Below are 20,468 nucleotides of genomic sequence, written 5' to 3'. Positions count from 1 at the left end.
AGAGACATAGATATATGTCTATATAGATATCTCTATAGAGAATGTATATTTCAATATATATTGAATATATCTCTATATAGATACAGATGTTATATATATAATATATAGATTTATCTATACAGATACAATTTCCATATAAACAGATACATAGATAATTTTCGATATAATTTATAGATCTATAAGATATATTCTATGTCTATATATAGTCTATAGATATCTGTCTACATCTATAGGTATATACAGATTATACATATCTATAGACATCTCTCCATATATCTCTATTTATATATATATATTTTTATATATGTGTGTGTGTGCATATGTATATAGTGGCATGTCTCTGTTAAACGCAAAGGAGGCAGAAAGGCTTTGCTTTGGGTTAGGGGCAGTAACGAGGTTTTGCTCCCGGTGGAGCCGGAGCTTTGAACGGCTGTGGGAGGGCAGGGGCTTTCCCAGGGCCAGCACAGCCCAGGGTTTGGGGCTGGGGGCTGCGAGGAGCCAGCACAGCAAAACCCCCGTGCCCTGGGTGCTGCCTCCGCTGCACCCCAGCCCAGCCTCTCCCTGCAAACCAGAGTGGGGAACATGGGTGAGCCTGGGGCTTCTTCCCTCCCCTCTAACAGGCTGAAAGAAAATATTAAATATAGGTCATATGTAATCATATTATGTACATATAAAATAATACCTATATATCATATCTATCATCTCTAGCTATAACTGAATATATATCATTCAATATATATTCAATATATCTATTCAATAATATCTGAATAATATAAAATACTAAAAATAACAATACTATTCAGGCCTTGTATCTCTAGCAATTATCTCTAAGTATTATTGAATGTATATATTGAATATAGGTATTGAACACCTCTAGATATTATTGAAAATATATAATTCAATATAGGTATTTGGTGTATAGATTCAATAACATCTAGAGATAATTTATAGATAGGTAATAATATATAGATTTTTATCTATAAGTATCTATTTATTACTATATGATATGTAATCTATAGAGAATATATTTCAATATAGGTACTCAGTATATGTACCATAATACATCTCTCTCTCTCTCTGATTATATATATGGAATGTATATAGAATTATATATATCCAATAATCTCTCTCTATCTTATATATAAATTTATTTTAAATATATAATACATATTGTATATATGAAATATATATATATGTATTATGCATATATACACATATATATGAAATAATATCCAGGCCTCATATCTCAATCAATAACATTTTATAGGCGTTCTTCCATGTTTTCTATGTCAAAATCCAAGTAAATACATCAGTCACTAGCCATTCCCTGGGTGCTGCGTGTATCCGGGGATTACTTATAGCGCAAGCAAATGCTCGGTCTTCGCCTCTTACTCTATTTCCTTTGCAATCAGCAGTTCTGGCTGCTTCTGTCCTGCAAACTTGGGAGTTTTCAGAGGGGTTTTTTCCAGCCGTGTTTTCTGAAGAAGACTTTACAGATCCTCCTTGAAGGGACTGATGCTTATAGCTCAGTGCTGGGCAAAACAGGAGTCCAAAAGCCATCGGCACTGCAGAGCCCATGGATGGTGGCGTGGAGCATCCCGGTGTCCTCCTGAGCTGCTTCACCGGGAGGAAGAGGAGGAGGAGAGCTGGAGCTGGGATGGGTCTTGTCACAGCCATGGTGGTGCTTTGCTATATTACAATACTGTTATTGGAATCACAGAATAGTTTGGGTTGGAAAGGACCTTTAAAGGCCATCTAGTCCAACCCCCCTGCCATGAGCAGGGACATCTTCAACTAGATCAGGTTGCTCAGAGCCCCGTCCAGCCTGATCTGGAATGTTTCCAGGGATGGGGCATCGACCACCTCTCTGGGGAACTTCTCTACCTTCGTTGTAACAAATTTCTTCCTTAGATCTACTCTGAATCTCCCCTCTTTGAGTTCAAAGCCATTACCCCTTGTCCTATCCCTACAGCCCCTACTAAATAGTCTCTCTCCATCTTTCTTATCAGCCCCTTTCTATATTGAAAGGCCACAATAAGGTCTCCCCAGAGCCTTCTCTTCTCCAGGCTCAACAACCCCAACTCTCCCAGCCTTTCTCCACAGCAGAGGTGTTCCAGCCCTCAGACCATTTCCCTGTCCCTCCTCTGGACCCGCTCCAACAGGTCCATGTCTGTCTTCTGCTGGGGACCCCAGAGCTGGACGCAGTGCTCCAGGGGGTCTCACCAGAGCGGAGTAGAGGGGGAGAATCCCCTCCCTTGACCTGCTGGCCATTAGGCACTTGATATCATTTTTCTTGGCTGCATTAGGCCACTGATATGCCATGAGACCTTTCTCCAGGTCCTGCAGCCAATGCTGGCTGCAACCTCGGACATACAGAAGTTTGCCGTCAGCTGCTGGGTGGTCCATGGGTGGCCCTAGAGTCCCTCCTGCCATCGGTACCTTCACACAACGATGCCACCGCTGTGGCTCTTTGCAAGTAACCTGGTTTTGTAAAAATTAAGACTTGATGCTCCTCTCCAGAGCAGTTTCATGAGGACCAAGCCCTTGGGGAAACTGGAAGCGGGGCAGCAGCTTCTTTATGCAATCCCCATCCCCTCCGCAAAAACCAGGCAGCAATTTTCCGAGCTCGGTAGCCAGTGGCAACAGCCCGATGAAATGAATAGGCTGTCACGCTAAGCACTAAGAAATGTAACTATTACATTTTACAATTCTCTTTTTCTTTGCAGCACATGTTCATTTAAAGGTAATGCTCTCCGGGGTTTGCATTCTGCTGATAGGATAGCAGGATCTTAATTTACAGATATTCTCCAGTAATGCGCGGTTTATATACGTTCTGCTAATAGCATTATGAGCATAGTTTAGACTAATACAAAATTAGAGCTCTAATTTGCATAAACAAATTACTGTTTGGATTAGCGCTAAATGGGGAAGACGACTGATATTTGAGGAGATTTGATTTGGCTGCAACAGCTCTGTTTGTATAACAGCGTATGTACGAAAATGAGCTGGGTGGCTCCGTGTGGGTTGGGAGGGAGGTGGGATGGTGCAGGAGGTACCAGGTCATGAACTGGTGGGGTTTTTGGTGGCAGCTGAGCCCCTCTGGGTCATATTTGTCGCTTCAGAGCTTACTGATCCTTCAGAATAACCTAATGGGCAGCACTAACCGGATCACAGCTCCTGACCCATTGCCATTCCGTTGCCTCGCTACAGGGTTTGAGGATGTAGGGGAGAGATGGGGAGGTGCAGAAGGGTCTCCAACGCTGCCCGCTCGACCCCGCTTGCGTCCCAGCATCCACTCCAGGTGATAGATGGACGACAGCAGCGGTCTTGGGCAACTTGTCACATGCAGGGATGTAGCAAAACCCTTGCAAGAGCCAGATTTGGGGGGGAAATAATAATATCAGAGTTATAGTGCCTAATAATAATAATTATAATTATAATTATGATAATAAAAGCTTGTAGAGCTCCGTAGAACTTGGCTAAGCTCAGGAGAAGGTCCCGTGTTGCTGATTCCCTCGTGGGATTGCATCCACATTTCTTTCTTTGCTGCTGCAAGCCAAGGGTGTGAGATGGAGCGTCAGCCCTGGCTGCGTGGATCCTGTTTCGGATGCACCAGGCTGCCTATTAAGAAGTACATACCAGCAGTGTGGATTGAAGCCACGCTGTGTGCAAGGCATCGGGGTCGATGGCAAATATCTGTAGAGTTTAGGGACAAACATCTTGCTGTGTCCTGGCAGGTTACGGTTGGGTGGGGACCTGACCTTCAGTGCGTGGTCTCTTCTCCTGCGGCATTGCCGTGGGTGAGCTGGGGGGAAAGAAACGGCTTTTTGTTGTGTGGGGGAAGCAGTACTATGGGGAGAGTCCTTGCAGGTTGGTTTTTTTGGTGTAAATCACGGGGAGTCAGAGCAGCTCCTCTGTCTACAGCAAAAGCATGCGTGGTTCTTCCCTGCATCACCTCCATCCTCAGGCAGCCAAGGGTCTGCTCACGAAGCAGCAGCTCCTTGCGATACCTTCTCTAGTTTGGGCTTACCTTGACTTTCTTTTGTTCTTGTAGATCCCAGCTATTAAATCAAATGCGCCCATCGCCTCAAGGTGGCAAGTCCCAGCACGTGCAACAGAGATGGAGGAGTAAAGGCTATCGCTGCATCGGCGGGGTGATGTACCGAGTGTCGGCAAATAAACTCTCCAAGACTTCCAACACCCCTGGCCGGGGCAGAGACCTGAGCACCAAGAGCCCTGGCAGAGCAGGTGAGCAGCAAGAATTTGTCCCGGTCTGCATCCAAAATCTGTTGATGTCCCAGCTTCAGCATTGAGGTTGTTTTTTACCTGCTTATTCCCAGCCCGCATGTTACAACTCATCCTCTTGCCTCGCAGGAGCCCAGACACAAAGGTGATGGGCATCCCTTTGGTGCCAAAGCGCATCCCCTAGCTGTTCTTGCTTTATGGTAGCACTGAAGGGAAAATAATGTAGAAGAAACAAAAGGTTTAAGAAAATTGAGGTTTTTCTCAACTCAGGCTTAGTTCAAGCTTGTAGAGTATTGTGCCATTAAACTTGTTTCTTTTTTTAACCTGAGCAAAGTGCTGGGCAGCTTCAAACAGCACTGCAAGGTTAAACGTATTTGAGATGCTCATCAAATTACCTTCAATATTGACCTAACAAAAGCTGGGAGGATCATTCTGCAGATAACTATGAAACAGGCATTTCGACACAGTTACCGGCTTTACATTTAGCTTCAATTAAATTTGTGTTTCAGCTCCTCTTGTACTTGATGCCTCTAGTGTGGCTCTTAGGCAAGAGCAGGTTTTTAACTGTGCTTAAGTATTTTTTTGAGTTTCTACTTGGAGTCAAATATTTTTGCTCCGTAACTGCTTTATTGACAAATTTTGGGGACAGTTAAGCTGGGAAAGGCAAAGGTAATGGCTCTGTGCTATTGTTTTTCTTTACTGGAAGGATGAAGGGTGCAGAGACAAGTATGTTCATGGAAGATGCTATAAATGAGGCAATTTAATGCCAAAGTCATTGTACATGTGGTGGCAAAGTGAATGAAGAGGGGCAATAAATAGCACGGTGTTGTTGAGAGGTGCAGCCTCTGAAACTGCCTGCATCCTGGTTTGTGTGAGCATGATGGGGCATCCTGGGTAGTTTTAAACCCACAAAGAACAGGGATTAGGGAGGGAAGGAGCTTTGTGCAGGCACAAAAATCCCATCAGCAGGAGAGCTGAGCAGCTCCGGGAAGTTTGAAAAGCATGAGAAAAATTAGGAGCAAACAGCAACATCTCAATAAAGAGTAAGTAACAGCCCCCTGGCGCTCGCACGCAGCCTGTAAGTGCCATTGGAGGGAAAATGGAGAGAGAGAAATGAGGGGCAGGCAGGAGAGGAACAGCCGGTGATGATAAATCCTTACTCCACATTGTCGCTGGCAGGGAGGAAGGCAGAGATTTAGCTTAAACTGTGGATTAGCTGCCCCAGCCACCCGGGGGTGGGAAATGAAGATGCCTGCAGATGATGGCAGAGATGAGGATGCTGTGGTGGCCAAGGGGGCGCAGAGCCGATGGAGCATCACTTTCAAGTAATCTCCCTTCTGAGATCATTAAAGGGATGCTCAGCATCACCGGTTTGGGGACGGTTTGCTGGTGTTTTTGCAACTCAGCTCTTCTCAGGACAGATTTTTGGTGGCTGACTAGCCTGCAACATTGTTGTCGCTGCTGGCTCTGCAAATAGGTATGTGCACGCTCGTGAGTGCGTGTCCATATGGCTTGTTTTGAAGTCTGCGATCCTACCTGCGCGCTGTTAAATCCTTGGCTTTGGTGCTGTGTCTGAAGAGGATGGGCAAGGATCAGCCTTTGGAAGCATGGAAAAAAAGGCCGTCAAGTGAGCTGAGGGCTCTGTAGACCAAGCAAAGCCTGGTTGTCAGTGACATCGGATTTTTTCAAGAGCTTTGCTAACGGCAATGCGATTTTCCGAAGTGTCTGAATCAGGGTAATCAGCTGCACAAAACCAACTCGAGGGTGGTTCTGCCATAAGCACCATCCCTGGGCATTGAAGCTGTCACCAAAGGCAGCAAACGTCTTGCTGGAGTGCAAGAAAAGGGGTGAAACCCCCAAGATGTGGGCAGGGAAGATGTTAGATGGAGCAGGTCTGGTTTTGGGGCCAGGTTTCAGGACAGAGTTGGACCACTGGGAAGGATCCAGGGGAGAAGTGATGGCTGGAAGGACTGGAAAAGTAGAGGACCTGGGTCTGTGCAATCTGAAGAGGAGGAGATGGAGGGGCTGCAGGTCCCCAAGTTCATGAAGAGCTGCCAAGCAAAGGAAGGATGTCTTCTCCATGGCCAGGTGGAGCAGCCAAAAACCAAGGGGCTTAAACTGTAGCAGGAAGGGTTCAGGGAGAGCTTTCGAAGGATGAGGATTATGAAGTGCTGGAGTAAGTTGGCTGGGTGGACTCTGAAATCTCCATTATTGGGATTTTTTTAAAGAACAGGTTACATGAACTTCTGTCTGGGGAGGACACAGGTGGAGTATGTCCTGCCTTGCAGCAAGGAGGTGGACTTGACCCAAGCTGCTGCCTAATTTCTAGTCAATGCATTGGTGGCTTTAATGTAGGTGCTGGGAGATGGTGGGAGGACTGAACTGCCCACCACCATGCTTATATCACTGTTTCTGCTGCTGTTTGGAGCACCAGTATTTCCGAGGCAGCTTTTCCCAAGCCCAAATCTTCCACATGCCATATTTAAAATGCTTGTTCCAGACTATTTTTTTTCATTTATCTAAGTGCAAGAAAGTCTCTAAATTTGTCTGGCCGCTGGGAAACAGCAAAGTCATGTGTAGGCAACTCAGCAAAGGCTGATGGATTCAGCCTGTCCATGAATATCCACCTCTGGGCTGGGACCAAGCAGAGGAACACCAGCTTAGAGTGCAATATCTGGGAGAGGTATTGAGCCAAAGGTATGACAGGAGGGTTTTTGCAAATTCAGGCATCGGCATTGCTCTTGGGGTTTTGCTGGGGGGGATTTTGGGTATGGGGAAAACCCTGGGGCTCAAGCCTTGCAAGGAAACAGTGATGACTTTCAAGGGATTTAGTTTGCAGAGGTGACCTAAAGCAGCTTTAAAAAGCAAAAGATAGGTAAAAGGCACAGGGTTAGCATGCACCAGCAAGCACTGGATACTTTTGTAGATACTTTTCCCCCTTTTTGATCTCAGTTTTAAAATAATGAGACTTTCATGGAGATGTGCAACAGTCTCTAGGTTAGCAGGTCAGACCTGCTGGCTGGTGGTGGGGTGGGAGCTGCTCCCCATTGTGGCTTTACTGGGGGTGATCGGGCACGGAGGAGATGTGATCCCTCCCATCTTTCCTTCCCCACTGGTACCACATCCTTTACTGAGGTCTTGTTTAGAGAAACAGGTTTAATTAGTGCTGCTTTGGGACAGAAGGTCCCTTCCAGGGTTATCTTCTATAAAATACAGACCCATCTTTTTTTTTTTTTTTAAGATATTTTGCTAGTCTCCTTCCCCCTGCCACACAGTGCAGGGGGTTTGTAACCATAAAGCCTTGGTAACTGGTGTGTGTCAGTATTTGCATGTCATCTTTCAGCTCGCGCCATAATTCATCCTCTGTCGCAAGGATGGATTCAACAGATACCAGCGTCTCTTGCTTTACAATAACTGGGGCTGGCAGGGTGGAACATTTGTGTGTGCTCATCGGGTGCAAGCCTTCACACGTTTACTGAATGCTCTGTGCTTTTGACACTTGACAAAGTTTATTTAAAAGATGAAAAAACCAGCTTTTCCTTTCCCTTCCAGTGGCAGACGCTGTGTGTTTGGGGTAGCAGAGAGATGGGAAATGCTCTTGACAGTTTAATAGCTTGGAGTTTACTTACAGTGGGTTATAATTCTGCTGTTTGCCTGAATTTATTGGGTTGGTATTTTGTCTCTTCGTGGCCGACTACAGTAAGAAACGCGATGCTGGTTGCTGCAGCTGATCCATCAGTGCCATCACACTGTCCCTGCCAGGCGAGCAGGATGGGCGATCTTTTTGATGCTGGGGGTTAGTTAAAATTTGGTCCTGGGGATGCACCTCCTGCAGCCCTATGCTGTATCAGGGTCAATCTTGGGGCTACCAGGAGGGATGAAGCAGCTCATTCATCTCCTGAAGCAAGGGGAAGAACATGGGTTTTGCCATGGCTCATCCACAATCTGCTTCCTTATCAGCAGTGCGGCATGGTGGACACCTGGCTTGGGGACAGGGGAAACATCATTGCAAACCCAGGAAAAGTTTCTGAAGGTGTTTTGAGCATAAAGAAGCTCCATGGAGTGGTTGGTGTTTTGGGGCATCACAGTGGTCCGTACAGCTGCTGAGAATGGTGCTGTCGTCACATGTGTGGCTCTGCTCCCAAAGGGCTTGCTGCAAGTTCTGTGCTTGTGTCCTGAACACTAAAGATTAAATACAGAAATAGAAAGACTTTTTGCCTCCCCAGCTGGCCGGTGAGCTCAGATGTACTGTAACTCAGCTGCTCAAGCAAGGATGGAAGAGGCTCAGAAGAAGACATCTAGCTGCAAATGCAGGGCATGGACACCCGCTCCTCATCACTGTGCAGGATGAAGATGCAGTGTAAAACGTGGAAAAGTGCTTTACCCCTGGGATAACTAGTTATTTCTGCAAAGATATATTTTTCACTTTGCAGAAGTACTAGAAAATAGGCAGCGGGATGGTGTGGAAAGCATTCAATACGTTGCAATTAATTAAGCAAGCATAATAATTGGGTTTCTCTGCTCACAATGAACCTTTCCTTCATTTCTTTCTACAGCTGCTAAGATGTTATTCAGACACTTGAGGAATTTCCATGAAATTGGGGAAGGAAGCAAAAGGTCCTGGCAACATAGCATTTCACAGAGAAATTCAAAAGGGAAAATAAAAAAAACCGCAGCCCTGTACAAGATTGAAAGCAGCAGAAACCAAATTAAGGTTTGACATTGTCCGGAAAACAGCCCTGACCTCAATCTAGGCAAGAGCTGCCACCGCTGCGGTGAGAGGTATTGCACACTGTGAACCGGGGCTGGCTCCGGTGGTGTTTTGCTGGTGTCCAGGCTGCTTTCCATGGGCAAATCCTCACCTGTGCGACTTCCTCATCCTCAACTGAGGTTTTACCTCCTGGGAAGTGTGAGGGAGCCCCGGTGGGATGAAAGGCTGGTGGCTTTGGGGACACTCCAGTGTGGCTAGGCTTCACCTGCTGGAGGCATGCTCATGGGTGGCAGCCAGCCTCTTGAGCCACATGGTTTTATTTATTGGTGGTTTTCAATTTTTCTCTGCAACCATAGGATCCAGAAGCCTTGGAGATACCCATGACTGCTGAGCTCCCAAAGGTGGAGGTTTAAGAGGAGCTTTAAGTTCTCCTGAGCTGCCGATGTATGTCTCCCAGTACAGCCATGACAGCGTCTGATGGCAGAGGGGCAAACTATTTCTAAATACATGATTGAGTTCAACCTTCCAGGGCTGGGGGGCTTTCCCTGCATCTAAACACACTCCCTGTCTCCACCCTGTGGCGTAACATCCCCTCCTGCCTCAGTTTCCCCACCCTGCTGCGACAGCATCTTAGTAACAGCTGGGGAGACTGAAGATGCGAGCTTCTCTGCTGCATCACGCTAAAGATGGATGACTGATGCTCATGAACGTGATTTCAGATGCGGTGGGAGAACTCCACACTCGGCAAAAGGAGGAGGAAGATAACACGGCGCAGGGAGCCATGCGTTGGAAGAAAGTGCACTCTCGGCTCCTTGTTTACCAACTAATTTTAGAAGTGCTGAGCGCTGCAGAAATGCACTTTCCGTGTTTGCAAGGATGATAAAGTGCTCAGCACCGCTGTCGGGCTGGCCAAGGGCTTGCGTGAACGATGCTCTCTCCTCTGAGCTGCTTGGCTTTTTAAAAAAAGAAGAGAAAGATTTAAGACTGGACACCTTGAACATGTTGGGACTGAGTGGTGGAGGGGTAAGGAAGAAGTTGGTGGAGGAGAGGACAACCCAATGCACCAAGGTGTGAGAACAGTGAAAACTGGAGTGTTGCTTTCCTTAGGTTTCAGCTGGTTTTGGTGTTGCTTGTGCTGGAGCGCACTTCTGCTCAGTCCCTTCGAGCTGAATTCCTTGGCTTTGGGATTGCTCAATCCCTCGGCCCCTTCATGCTCAATCCCATGGTTTTGGGATTGCTCAGTCCCTTACCCCTCTTGAGCTCAATCCTTTGGCCCCTTTGAGCTCCATCCCTTGTCTTTGGGATTACTCAATCCCTTACCCCTTTCGAGCTTAATCCCTTGGCCCCTTCAATCTCAATGCCTTGGCTTTGGGATTGCTCAATCTCTTACCCCTTTTGAGCTCAATCTCTTGGCATTGGGATTGCTCAATCCCTTGGTCCCTTTTGAGCTCAGTCCCTTGGCTCTGGGACTGCAGACGCTGGTGGGCAGAGACCTGGCGTCCCTGAGGAGCACTGCTGGATCCAGCACTGGTGTAGACGAGAGCTTGCAGAGCTCAGGAGATGCTCCACAGCAGCCGCTCCGGGCTCCTTGCAAGCATCAGCTCACACAACAACATCTAACCCGGACCGTGCTTCATTAATTGAGGTTGCTTTGCGAATAAAACATTCGTGACTGCCTGACCCAGGGACATGCATGATCCTGTTAGGAGCTGGGGTGCAACTGGGCAGGAGACTACAAAATGCTTTGCTCGTGTAGTGGCAGCTCATCCCTTCTTTTCCTGTTACCTTTAGAGAGTGAGGGCTTTTGCTGTCCGGTGAGTAAAATAAATTACCCCCAGCAGCTGCTAGTGCTGATCATCTGAAACAGTGGAACCCACTTAAATGAATAATAATTAAAGAAATAAATTTCCCCGAGTGCCAGCCTCAAAACTTTTTGTTCAGCAATAAAGCGAAGGAGAGCCTCGCAAAATGAATCGCTTGGCTGTTTCCGAAGTAGGCTGCCTGCGCCGTGGTGGGCGCAGCGGGGTTATAATGGGACCTATTAAAGGAGCCGGTGTGGTTAAAGGAAGCCTTTTCCTGGGTGTCAAGGTCATGTTGGAAGAGACTGAGTAGAAGCAAGCGTGGCTAATGGCAAAACCCCTTCCCTTGATGAGCAAGACTAAATAACAGGAAGCTGGGATGACCCTGTTATGGTCATCCCTGAGTCAGAGCATCGGCTGGTGGAGCTGATTGTCTGCCAGCTGCGGTTGCCTGGGCAAAGCCCTGGTTCTTTCCTTCCCTGTGTAATATTTCCATAAATTATTCTTGATTTGGGGCAGTTGAAAGAGATGGGCAGCAATGGGCTCGGTGGTTTCCTCTGTCCCCAAGGAGGGTGACCTGCATGGCTGGCACTGGCTGCCACCCTAACACGATGCTCTCACCCTCTTGTGCATCCCGTGGCTCTGCCACATCCCAGCTCTGTGACTTGTCCCTTTTTTTAGGTTATTTCAGCTTTCTACAGTCTTTCCACCATATAAAAAATAAATTACTAGATAAGATGCACAAACAGACCTTTCCACATGATGAGGTCCTGGTCCTTGAGCTGTGCCCTAAGAGCAATAAAGTCCTTCCTAAATAATTAAGCAGGTAATAATTAACTGCACTCCCTCCATGCAATATTTGCAGCTGATTTTTAGTGCAAAGGAAAATTTCAAGCGTCCTTTTCGGTGTGCATTTGTTGCATTGCAAGCCCTTGGGCGAGGGGAAGCTGAGCAGGGGTGTTGGAGCTGGATGGAAGCATCCTGCTCCCCGTGCTGGCATCCTGGAAAGCACCGACTGCTGCTCCTGAGCGCGGTTCCCAGGCTGCCAAGGCAAATCTCTGCCGACCTTTCCCTGGAGGAGAAGGACCAGGTTGCAGTTGAGGGACCCCTCAAGCCCTGAGATATGTTTTGGGGTTATGGGAAAAAAAAGGTCCTAATTAATGTATGGGTGTTGGTGGAGGGGTGCAGCATCTGACCCGCTTGTTTTAAACATATTTTGTGGTTGTGGAGCCTTCGGCAGGGATAAATTATGGCTCTTGGCTCTTTTCCATCAAAAGCTGGAATTTCGAGCGGGATGGGCTGAGCAGAAGCGAACGCTGTGGAAAACACCACGGGACCGCTCGGCTGTGGATTCCTTCAGAGGAGCAGGGGGAAAAAAAAGGAGTTAGGCTGTAGCCCCCACTATTAATCATAGCTGTAATCATGCATTTAATGAACATGACAGCTCCTGCTCCCTCTGGAGAGACGCGTCGAGTCTCACGGCTGGGTTAGGTACAACAATCACTTCTCAACGCTCGCGCTTGATAAAACCGAGAGCCGCCGGAGCAGCCAGTGTCAGGTTGGGATGATGCATTAAGAGAAACAACCCCGTTTGCATGGGCTGCGTATTTCCTTACAGATGATGCGCTTCAAACCGACTAAATCATTAAGAAGGAAAAAAAAAAAGCAGAGAGAGAAAAACACCTGTCCCTTATGCAGGGTATAAAATATCAAGCCTGACGCCACCGTGCTGTGTGTAATCAGTTAAAAAGCCCTTAATGTGCAGTTCTTGATGCTCTCCCCAGCAGCTTTTATTTTTTTCCTTCCTTTTTTTTTTCTCCCCCTGTTGTTCCCACTGCCTTTGAGCGTGCACAGGGGAGGAACTTGCCATGCCACTTATTTAAATCTCTGCAGTGAGGGACTTTTGTAATATAGAGGAAAGCGTAATATGGGGTGTGTGAGTTGCTCTCCTGATCCGACAGCACCGCTGCATCCCGATGCTGATGCTCTCCCCTGTTGGAGAGCAATCAGGGAGAAAAACAGGATAGATTTGGGACTGGCATCTGTCCTGCAAAATAAAAGTGTGTTATGTCTGGACCAAATGAGACTCCCAGAGAAAAGAGTCAAGCCCTAGGGGTATTATTTTGGCTTTTTGTTTAATTTAGTCAAACTGCAGCAAATTTCAGTTCCTAATTTTTTAATTTAACCCTTATCCAGTTCTCCGTTTTTTTTTGCTCAGCCCTGGTGTCACACCACGTGGGCTACTTTGATGATACAGATACACCCTGAATCTCCCCTGTCTGCAAAATATCAAACGCTTTGTATTTGTTAATGCAAGTCTCTTGGTAGCAGCTCCAACTGGGCATCCTGAGTTGATAACCACTCTAAAAATCAAAACTTGGGCTCCTTGGACCTCCTTAAAGGTCTGAGACATCAAACCCACTCTCCTGCATTTCCTCCCTTGCTGCTTTGGTGCTCGCAGAGCCTTGCTTGTATTTAAACTTCTTTTTGCATGATGCAAAAGCTTCTAAAAATACCATCGTGCCAGAGCCTGAGTTTTCTCCATAAATCCCAGTCGACGGCAAAATGTGTAATTATGGAGCTTCTTAACCGGCAGCGTTACGGAGCCACTGGGCTGTCTCCTCCTGGGTAAATATTTAGGTGGTTTTCTAATAGTTCAGAGAGGATTTGCATGTGGGGTGACTAATTAGGTGGTGGGAAAGCGTGGATGAAGTTTCTTTGCCAGCTGCCAGTCTGATGCTTTGCCAGACCTGGTTGGCATGCCGGACGGATGCATCTTACCCGGATTTTGCCGTGTATGGGACTGGCTCTCGGGCGGTTAAACTGCCTCCAGGCTGTGAGTTAATTCACAGTAAGAGCTCGTAATGGGAGACGCACATTGCCTGTCCACGTATAATAGCATGACTTCTTGCCAGAACATAAAAGCTGGGCAAACTCCCCCTGCAAACATTATGCCATGGATGTATTTTTTCTATATATAAATTAAAAACCAGTGGCGTGAGGCTGTTGCACCCTTTATTTATTTACTTATCTATTTATTTCTTTAGTGATTCCTCCTTTCTGCCCAAGATGTGGCTGTCAGCCTGCTTTAACTAAAAGGATGGCACACAAGCACGGGAGCGTGTTCGTCCCCGAGAGTCCACTTTTATGCCCGGGTATTAAATATTCAGAGAGATTGTCTGCTGCCCTGGGGAGCCGGCTCCTGGTGTAGCCCGTCCTGCTGAGCTTGCTTTAAGGAGCATTAAACATAATTGCAAAGGGCTGAGGGATGCTCTATCCCTACCCTAATGGTCAGACTTTAATTTGGGTCTTTCTCCCTGCATCAGCTGGGAGGTCAACCTTGCTCGAGCGCGCTGGCCTCTTAACCCACGTCCTCGCTAAAAGATGCTTTGCGGCATCTTCGGAGCGACCCAAAGTTGATGTGCATTTATTTTAGTGCTGAAAACTAGTTGGAAAGACGCTCCTAGAGTGAGGCAGCTCTGTGATGAGGGGGAAGCCAAAAAACAAATGCAAAAAAACCCTCAGCGGTGGCTCAAATGCCCGGTTGATACTCGACGCGCTTGCGGCAAGCTCGAACGCGCTTGCCGGTGAGTTGCACGGAGCTTGCTCGATGCCTCTGATCGACAGGCATGTGCCGCCGGTGCCGACATCGCGCCTGCGCCAATTGCTTTTATTTGCAGAGGGAACAGATGGGGCTTCACCGACGCCGGCAGCCCGAGTGACAGCTCGCGCGTGGGGAGAGTGCGCTGCCGCACTATCAAATTCCACTCGCTCACTCCCCAACATGCCCGGGCTGGCAGGTGAGTGACTGAGCTGCTCTCATACCACCTGGAAAGCTGAGATACGGCCTTTATTTTCAATTCATTCTTTCCTATGCCAGTCAAGGACAATTTAATTATGTGTGTGCACGTATCGAAGGCAGGCGCTGGGCTTCCCCGGCTGGCTGCGGGGAGCAGCCAAGCCAAGCGTGGAAATTTCCTGGACTGACAGCGCAAGCGTGCAAGTTGCCCAGAGGGTTTTTTTGGCACATTCAGGTGCCGAGGGGAAAGGTCCCTGCTGTGTTTGGAGCTGGCAAGGGGCCCTTTTGCCATGGACGCTCAGGAGGTGCTGGCAACGTGGAGGTCCGTAAAGAGCATCTTCACCCATCCAGGCTCTGGGAGCTGCCTGATTTGGGTTAAGCAATAAGATTGTAGAATCATAGAACGGTTTGGGTTGGGAGAGACCTTCAAAGGTCATCTAGTCCAATCCCCCTGCAATGAGCAGGGACATCTTCAACTAGATCAGGGTGCTCAGAGCCCCATCCAGCTTGACCTGGAATATTTCCATGGATGGGGCATCAACCACCTCTCTGGGCAACCTGGTCCAGTGTTTCACCACCCTCAGTGTAACAAATTTCTTCCTTAGATCTAGTCTGAATCTCCCCTCTTTTAGTTTAAAGCTATTACCACTTGTCCTATCACTACAGACCCTATTAAAAAGTCTGTCCCCTTCTTTCTTATAAGCCCACTTCAAGTGTTGAAAGGCCACAATAAGGTCTCCCCGGAGCCTTCTCTTCTCCAGGCTGAACAAGCCCAGCTCTCTCAGTCTTTCCTCATAGGAGAGGTGTTCCAGCCCTCTAATCATTTTTACTGAGGGCTGCATGAGTTCCTGCAAAATTTCTTAATTCTGAGCAAATTATCTGTGTTTTCTTCTTTGTTTCCAACAGCGAGGTTGTATTGTACGCCCAGTCCTGGCTTCTCTCCATCCGGCTGCCTGAACAGATCAGCTACGAGCCGATACATCGCCAGGTCTGTACTTGTGGGGAGGAATGGCGTGCTCCCCCTCTGGATGCTGCTTGTGATTTATGCTCAGAACGGTGTCAGAAGCTAGAGACGCAGCTATTTAACTGGCTGTTTATTTGGTGAAGCTCTGGCCGCTGCTTTTCCCCCAGCCTCTACAAGGTAGTTGTAAGCTCAGCAGAAAGCCGCGGTTTCTGCTTGGAAATGGTTTGAAAGGTTATTAATGGATAGCAACACCTTTCTGCAAGCAAAGAATGCCAAATCCTGCTTGGAAAGTCCCTTCTAAAATCAACTGTATTGTTCTCAAGCAGTATTTTGGGTTTTTTACCCCAACTCTGAGAAGCCCATCTCAATTCAGCCCAGCAAACCTGCAGGTTTTCCTTCTCTCTGTCCCACCCACAAACTGGGAACCTGCCATGTGGCAACTGGGAAGCACTGTGTATGGGAGAATGATAGCACATTGCTGGTGTTCAACACCCTGCCAGCTTTCTCCTTGCCTTTTTTTTTGTGCTACAGCTGTGCCGCATGTCATCACGGCCTTAAGCATGAGTGTTTGCAGACAAGTCCCTCTTAATTGTAGCAGACTAAAATTTATTCCCAAAGTGTGTCTGTTCCAGATGTCTGTATACAGACGTAAGGCCAAATTCTAGCTATATTTTATCATATCCTACCACTAATATCAACTGATTTAAAATCTACCATCGGAGTTAATTGGTGCTAAAGTCCAGCTTTGAAATGCTTTCTCTGCAGATCAATGTGTTGGTGACCTGGCCAGGTATCACAAGTAGCCAAGGTGTTGACTATGGGAGAGCCTTTTTTAAATATCATAACTTCAGCAAAGAAATGATCTTTTTTTAAATGCTTATCATGCCATATCATGGTTTGCCTTGCATTAGCTTTGGAAGCACCTCAAGTGCCAAGAAGCAATTTGTGGTGGGGGTTGGTGTCCCCCAGAGCCATTTGTAATGTGAGAGGTGGTGGCATTTGTGATGCTGAAATGAGACTTTCGCATTCAGTATTTTGGCCATATGAAGTTGTCTTTTTCTCATTCCATTTTAACTCAAGAGCTGCAGACAACCAGTAATTATAGAGGTAAAAATATGCATTCACCCCTAAAATAGTTTCCTTGAGCAAGTATTTATCGTGGGTAATGCTATTGTGACCCTTAGACCTGTGTTTCTCGCACCAGGAGGGCCAAGACTGTGGAAATACATAAATATTATATAATATTTATATATTATACATATATTAAAATAACTTTATATATAAATATTTATCCTTAGTCTCTAAGGAAGCAATGCATACAACTACCCAGAGAACCTAAGGTGAGTGGCTTTGTTTGCCCCCATCCAGAGCACTGTGTCCTCTGCAAACTTGAGTTGACCATGCTGTACCATCTAATTATCTGCTCAGAGAGATCAAACGTGCCCTCCGTAGTGTTGCATTCACCCAGATCTCAACACTTCCTCTCTTCCTCCTGGTCCCGTACAACTCTATAGCTGCTGGGTAATTACCTCTTCAGCTGGAAGCTTGTGGGAAATGTGTGCTAAGCAACTTTTTATATCCTTAAGTAACTTCTAGTGGTACCAAGCAATTAATAGCGAGTTTTTCTGATATTTGGTGTTACCTTGTGTTTCTGCGGCCGTCACGTAGGCCCTCATTCATTGAGGTTCATAAGCAGGTGCCCACTTGAAGGCCTTGAATAGCAGCAGGCCAGCTGGCAGGGACTCATGCTGAAGTGCCCTCTAAGTTGTTCAGCGTTTGCATCCTGTGCTGCACGAGCCCAGCATGGGAGAGGATGTTTTCTGCCTCACCATGTTCCCCAAAACTGCAGGAAGGTCTCCCCATGCTCATAAAATCATGGGAGAGAATCACGGTTATGGAGGTGGAAAGGGTTCTCTGGAGAGCTGTCCTTCCTCCTGCCCCAAAGGGCCTCTTGTCCTTCCAGCATGTCTCTCTGAGAAGGTCTGGTTCCACCTTCTCTACACCATCCCATTAAGAAGTCACAGAGGGCCATAAGATCCCCCTTGGCCTTCCCCTTGCTAGGCAAATCAGCCCATGGCCTCTGCTGAGATGTCCTGTGCGCCAGCTGCAATCATCTTGGTGGCTTCCACTGGACACACTGCCATCCACCACTGTCTGTGTTGTTCTGGGAGCCCCAAACTGGACCCAGTGCCCAGCTGTGGTCTTGCAAGTGCCAAATAGGGGGGACACTTCCCCTCTCTCATTGTCCCAACTGCATTCCTGCTCATACAGCCCAGGATGCGGTGGGTGTCATCACCTCAAGGGCACCTGGCTGATGCCTGGGTGCCTTGTTGTTCCCCAGGGTTGGCTTCTGCAGAGGTGCTTTCCAGGAAGTTGGCGTGATTTTGTACCAAATGCAGATGTTTCCAGGAAGATTGGCCTCATGAAGCAGATTTCTAAAGATTCAGGGTAAAGTTGGCCAAAGATCAAAAAGACCTAAGAGCTTTTGGCCCAGCACGAACTTCCTGAATATCTCGCTCTCTCTTCAGAGTGAAACTTGGGCTCCTCTGGGATTTCAGGTGCTGTTGAGCTGTCTTCTCTACGTCATTGTTGTGTTGAAGTTGGAGATGTAACCTGACCCTGTCTTTCTTGTTTAGCCGTGCTGTTCAGCGGAGTTTGGCCATCATTCGTCAAGCCAAGCAGAAGAAAAAGAAGAAGGAATACTGTATGTACTACAACCGCTTCGGCAAGTGTAATCGCGGGGACAGCTGCCCCTACATCCATGATCCAGAAAAGGTGGCCGTCTGTACCAGGTATGGATAGACACAGCAACCGCATGCTTTGGCCCATCACAGTAGACTGGGCCGTTGGTTGGCTTTGGTGCTTGCTCATGTGATATTCCCCAGGGAAACAACCTGATAACAGAAATGTAAGACCACGAGGACAGCTGTTCTGGGTCAGGCTTAGGGTCTACCCAACCCTATTGGGTTGGCAGGTAACCTACAGGAGGAGGACAAGACAAGGCACAGAGAGAAGAGCTCTTTCTCCTGGCTGGGACCTCTCAGCTTCTGGCAGTGAAGCCCTGCAGCCTGGTAGGGTTTGTTTTTCAATCACTAGAGGTTGCCACCAAACCATCATCATATAATAGTCAGCAGATCTTTTTTTTTTTGTGTGAATTTATTTAGTCTTTTCTTTAACACATGGTATTTATGACAGTGGGTTGCACAACTGAATTATGGACTGTGTGGAAAGTGCTTCCTCAACTGGCTGCTTGACTATTGTGCTGGGTGCCTCCTCCCTCATGTTTTTTGAGAAAGACGGAATAATGATTCCCTGATCACCTTTTAGTCACCACTTATAACTACATAGTCCTCCTGTCTCTGTCCAGACTTCCCAGACTGGAGAATGATGGTCTGTTTAATCTCTTCTGGTAATTTTTCCCTAAATTTACATAGCATTTTACACCTATTAATGCTAATAAAGCACCACACAACCAGCCTCCAAGTTAAATACACACATTTTGGTTGTTCTGCACAACCTGTAGGGATTACAGAAATATTTATGTCACATTTTGGAGGTGGATACCATCACCAGGACGTTTATGTCTTAGAAGTAACCTTCCATATCGCAGTACAGAAGCTCTAAAAAAATTTAAAAATCAGAGTAGTGTTTTAAGGATTAGTAATAAAATAAAATTAACATTTCTTAAATATAATCAGAATAATAGTCCTTAGTGACTGACTTACTGCTGTCAGGCTGAGGATGCCATCAGGGTTTGCCAGGTGGAATTTAGAGGCTAAAGCATTTAGCCAGTCCCCAAAGAGTCCATCTGACTTGAATGATTTTGTGGATCCTGGGTAATACCTGGTACCGATGTCAGAGCGGTGCAGATCTGAGCAGAGTGACTTGAGAGCCTGCCTTTATCATGCACTGAGTGATTTCTTCTAGCAGCATTTCTCAGATCCTCTTGGATCCGTGCAACAGGTTTGAATCCTTCAGCCTGTGACGCCATGCAGCTACGAGACTTGGTAATTTATTACAGGAGAACTGATTCATGTTGCCAGCTCATTATACCTGCCCAACAGTTGATTAAACTATATTATTAGTCGTTTAAAAAGCGTAGAAAAGCCAACTCCACTGATGAACTCCTTGAGTAATTTCTCTGTAAAATTGCTGCTGTGCTAGAAATCATTTGGAGGTTGCACAAAGCTCGATGGGAGACCATATAGGGGGGAAAGGTGATTTATTGTTTTTTTAACTGATTTCACTCACTTTCACTTATTCTCCCATAACATCCTCATGAACACTGAAACGCATGTGTCCGAGGTAGCTGGTCAGGATTACTTCTGGTGACATTGCCAGCTACTGAGTCCTCGCTTTGAATCCTTGGTTCTTCTTATGCTGGTGACCAAGTCTGGTTTTGGGCTGTGCTCCTTGCATACTTCAGGAACTGCTGGTCCTTGAGGTCTTTTGGGTCTCCATCCTGCCCCATTTCTATGAATCACTAGAGGACAACGCTGATTTTCTCCTGGTCTTGTGTCTCCTTTCCCTGGTGCTTTCTACCTCCAATCCTGTTCTTCAGCTTTCTGTTACCATCTCTTAATTTTCTTAGTCTGCTTTTGGTTTAGGGTGTCCTTTATTTTCCAGATCTGGTTGTTTTGAGGAGGTGCACATAGCTACGCTGTGATTGCGATCATCTGCAAACCTAGTTGCCATCAACCAGCTGGTTCTTACATCTATATGTTCCCATTTATACTTTGTTCAAACCATTCTCAGTTTTGTTTTATTTTTAATGAATCTCTCCATGCTCAGCTCTACATTTACCCAGATTTTATAAATAATGCTGGGGGCATATTCTGTGCTCCAGAACCTCCCTGCAAGGCTGTGCAACTGAGAGCATGTAACCCTGGAGTCTCCTTTTGTGGGGGGTTCAGACCAGTGCTCTTCCCATGATAATGTGTATTTTATTAA

At 46.8% G+C, this 20,468-nt stretch overlaps 1 protein-coding gene across 2 annotated transcripts in view; it reads left to right on the top strand.

The window, feature by feature from the left end:
- ZC3H3 (zinc finger CCCH-type containing 3) overlaps positions 1 to 20,468 on the top strand; it is a 174,474-nt gene that overhangs the window by 114,004 nt on the left and 40,002 nt on the right. For both annotated transcript variants that reach the window (XM_010584226.1, XM_010584228.1), the window contains exons 4-6: positions 4,055 to 4,248; positions 15,461 to 15,542; positions 18,155 to 18,310. In XM_010584226.1, the coding sequence (XP_010582528.1) occupies positions 4,055 to 4,248; positions 15,461 to 15,542; positions 18,155 to 18,310 (432 nt within the window). The remainder of the gene's footprint in view (positions 1 to 4,054; positions 4,249 to 15,460; positions 15,543 to 18,154; positions 18,311 to 20,468) is intronic.

This window comes from Haliaeetus leucocephalus, unplaced genomic scaffold (assembly GCF_000737465.1).
Source record: "Haliaeetus leucocephalus isolate CR32 unplaced genomic scaffold, Haliaeetus_leucocephalus-4.0 Scaffold953, whole genome shotgun sequence".
NCBI lineage: Eukaryota > Metazoa > Chordata > Aves > Accipitriformes > Accipitridae > Haliaeetus > Haliaeetus leucocephalus.
Note: the sequence above shows the minus strand (reverse complement) of the source record. Positions and strands in the feature narration are given on the sequence as shown.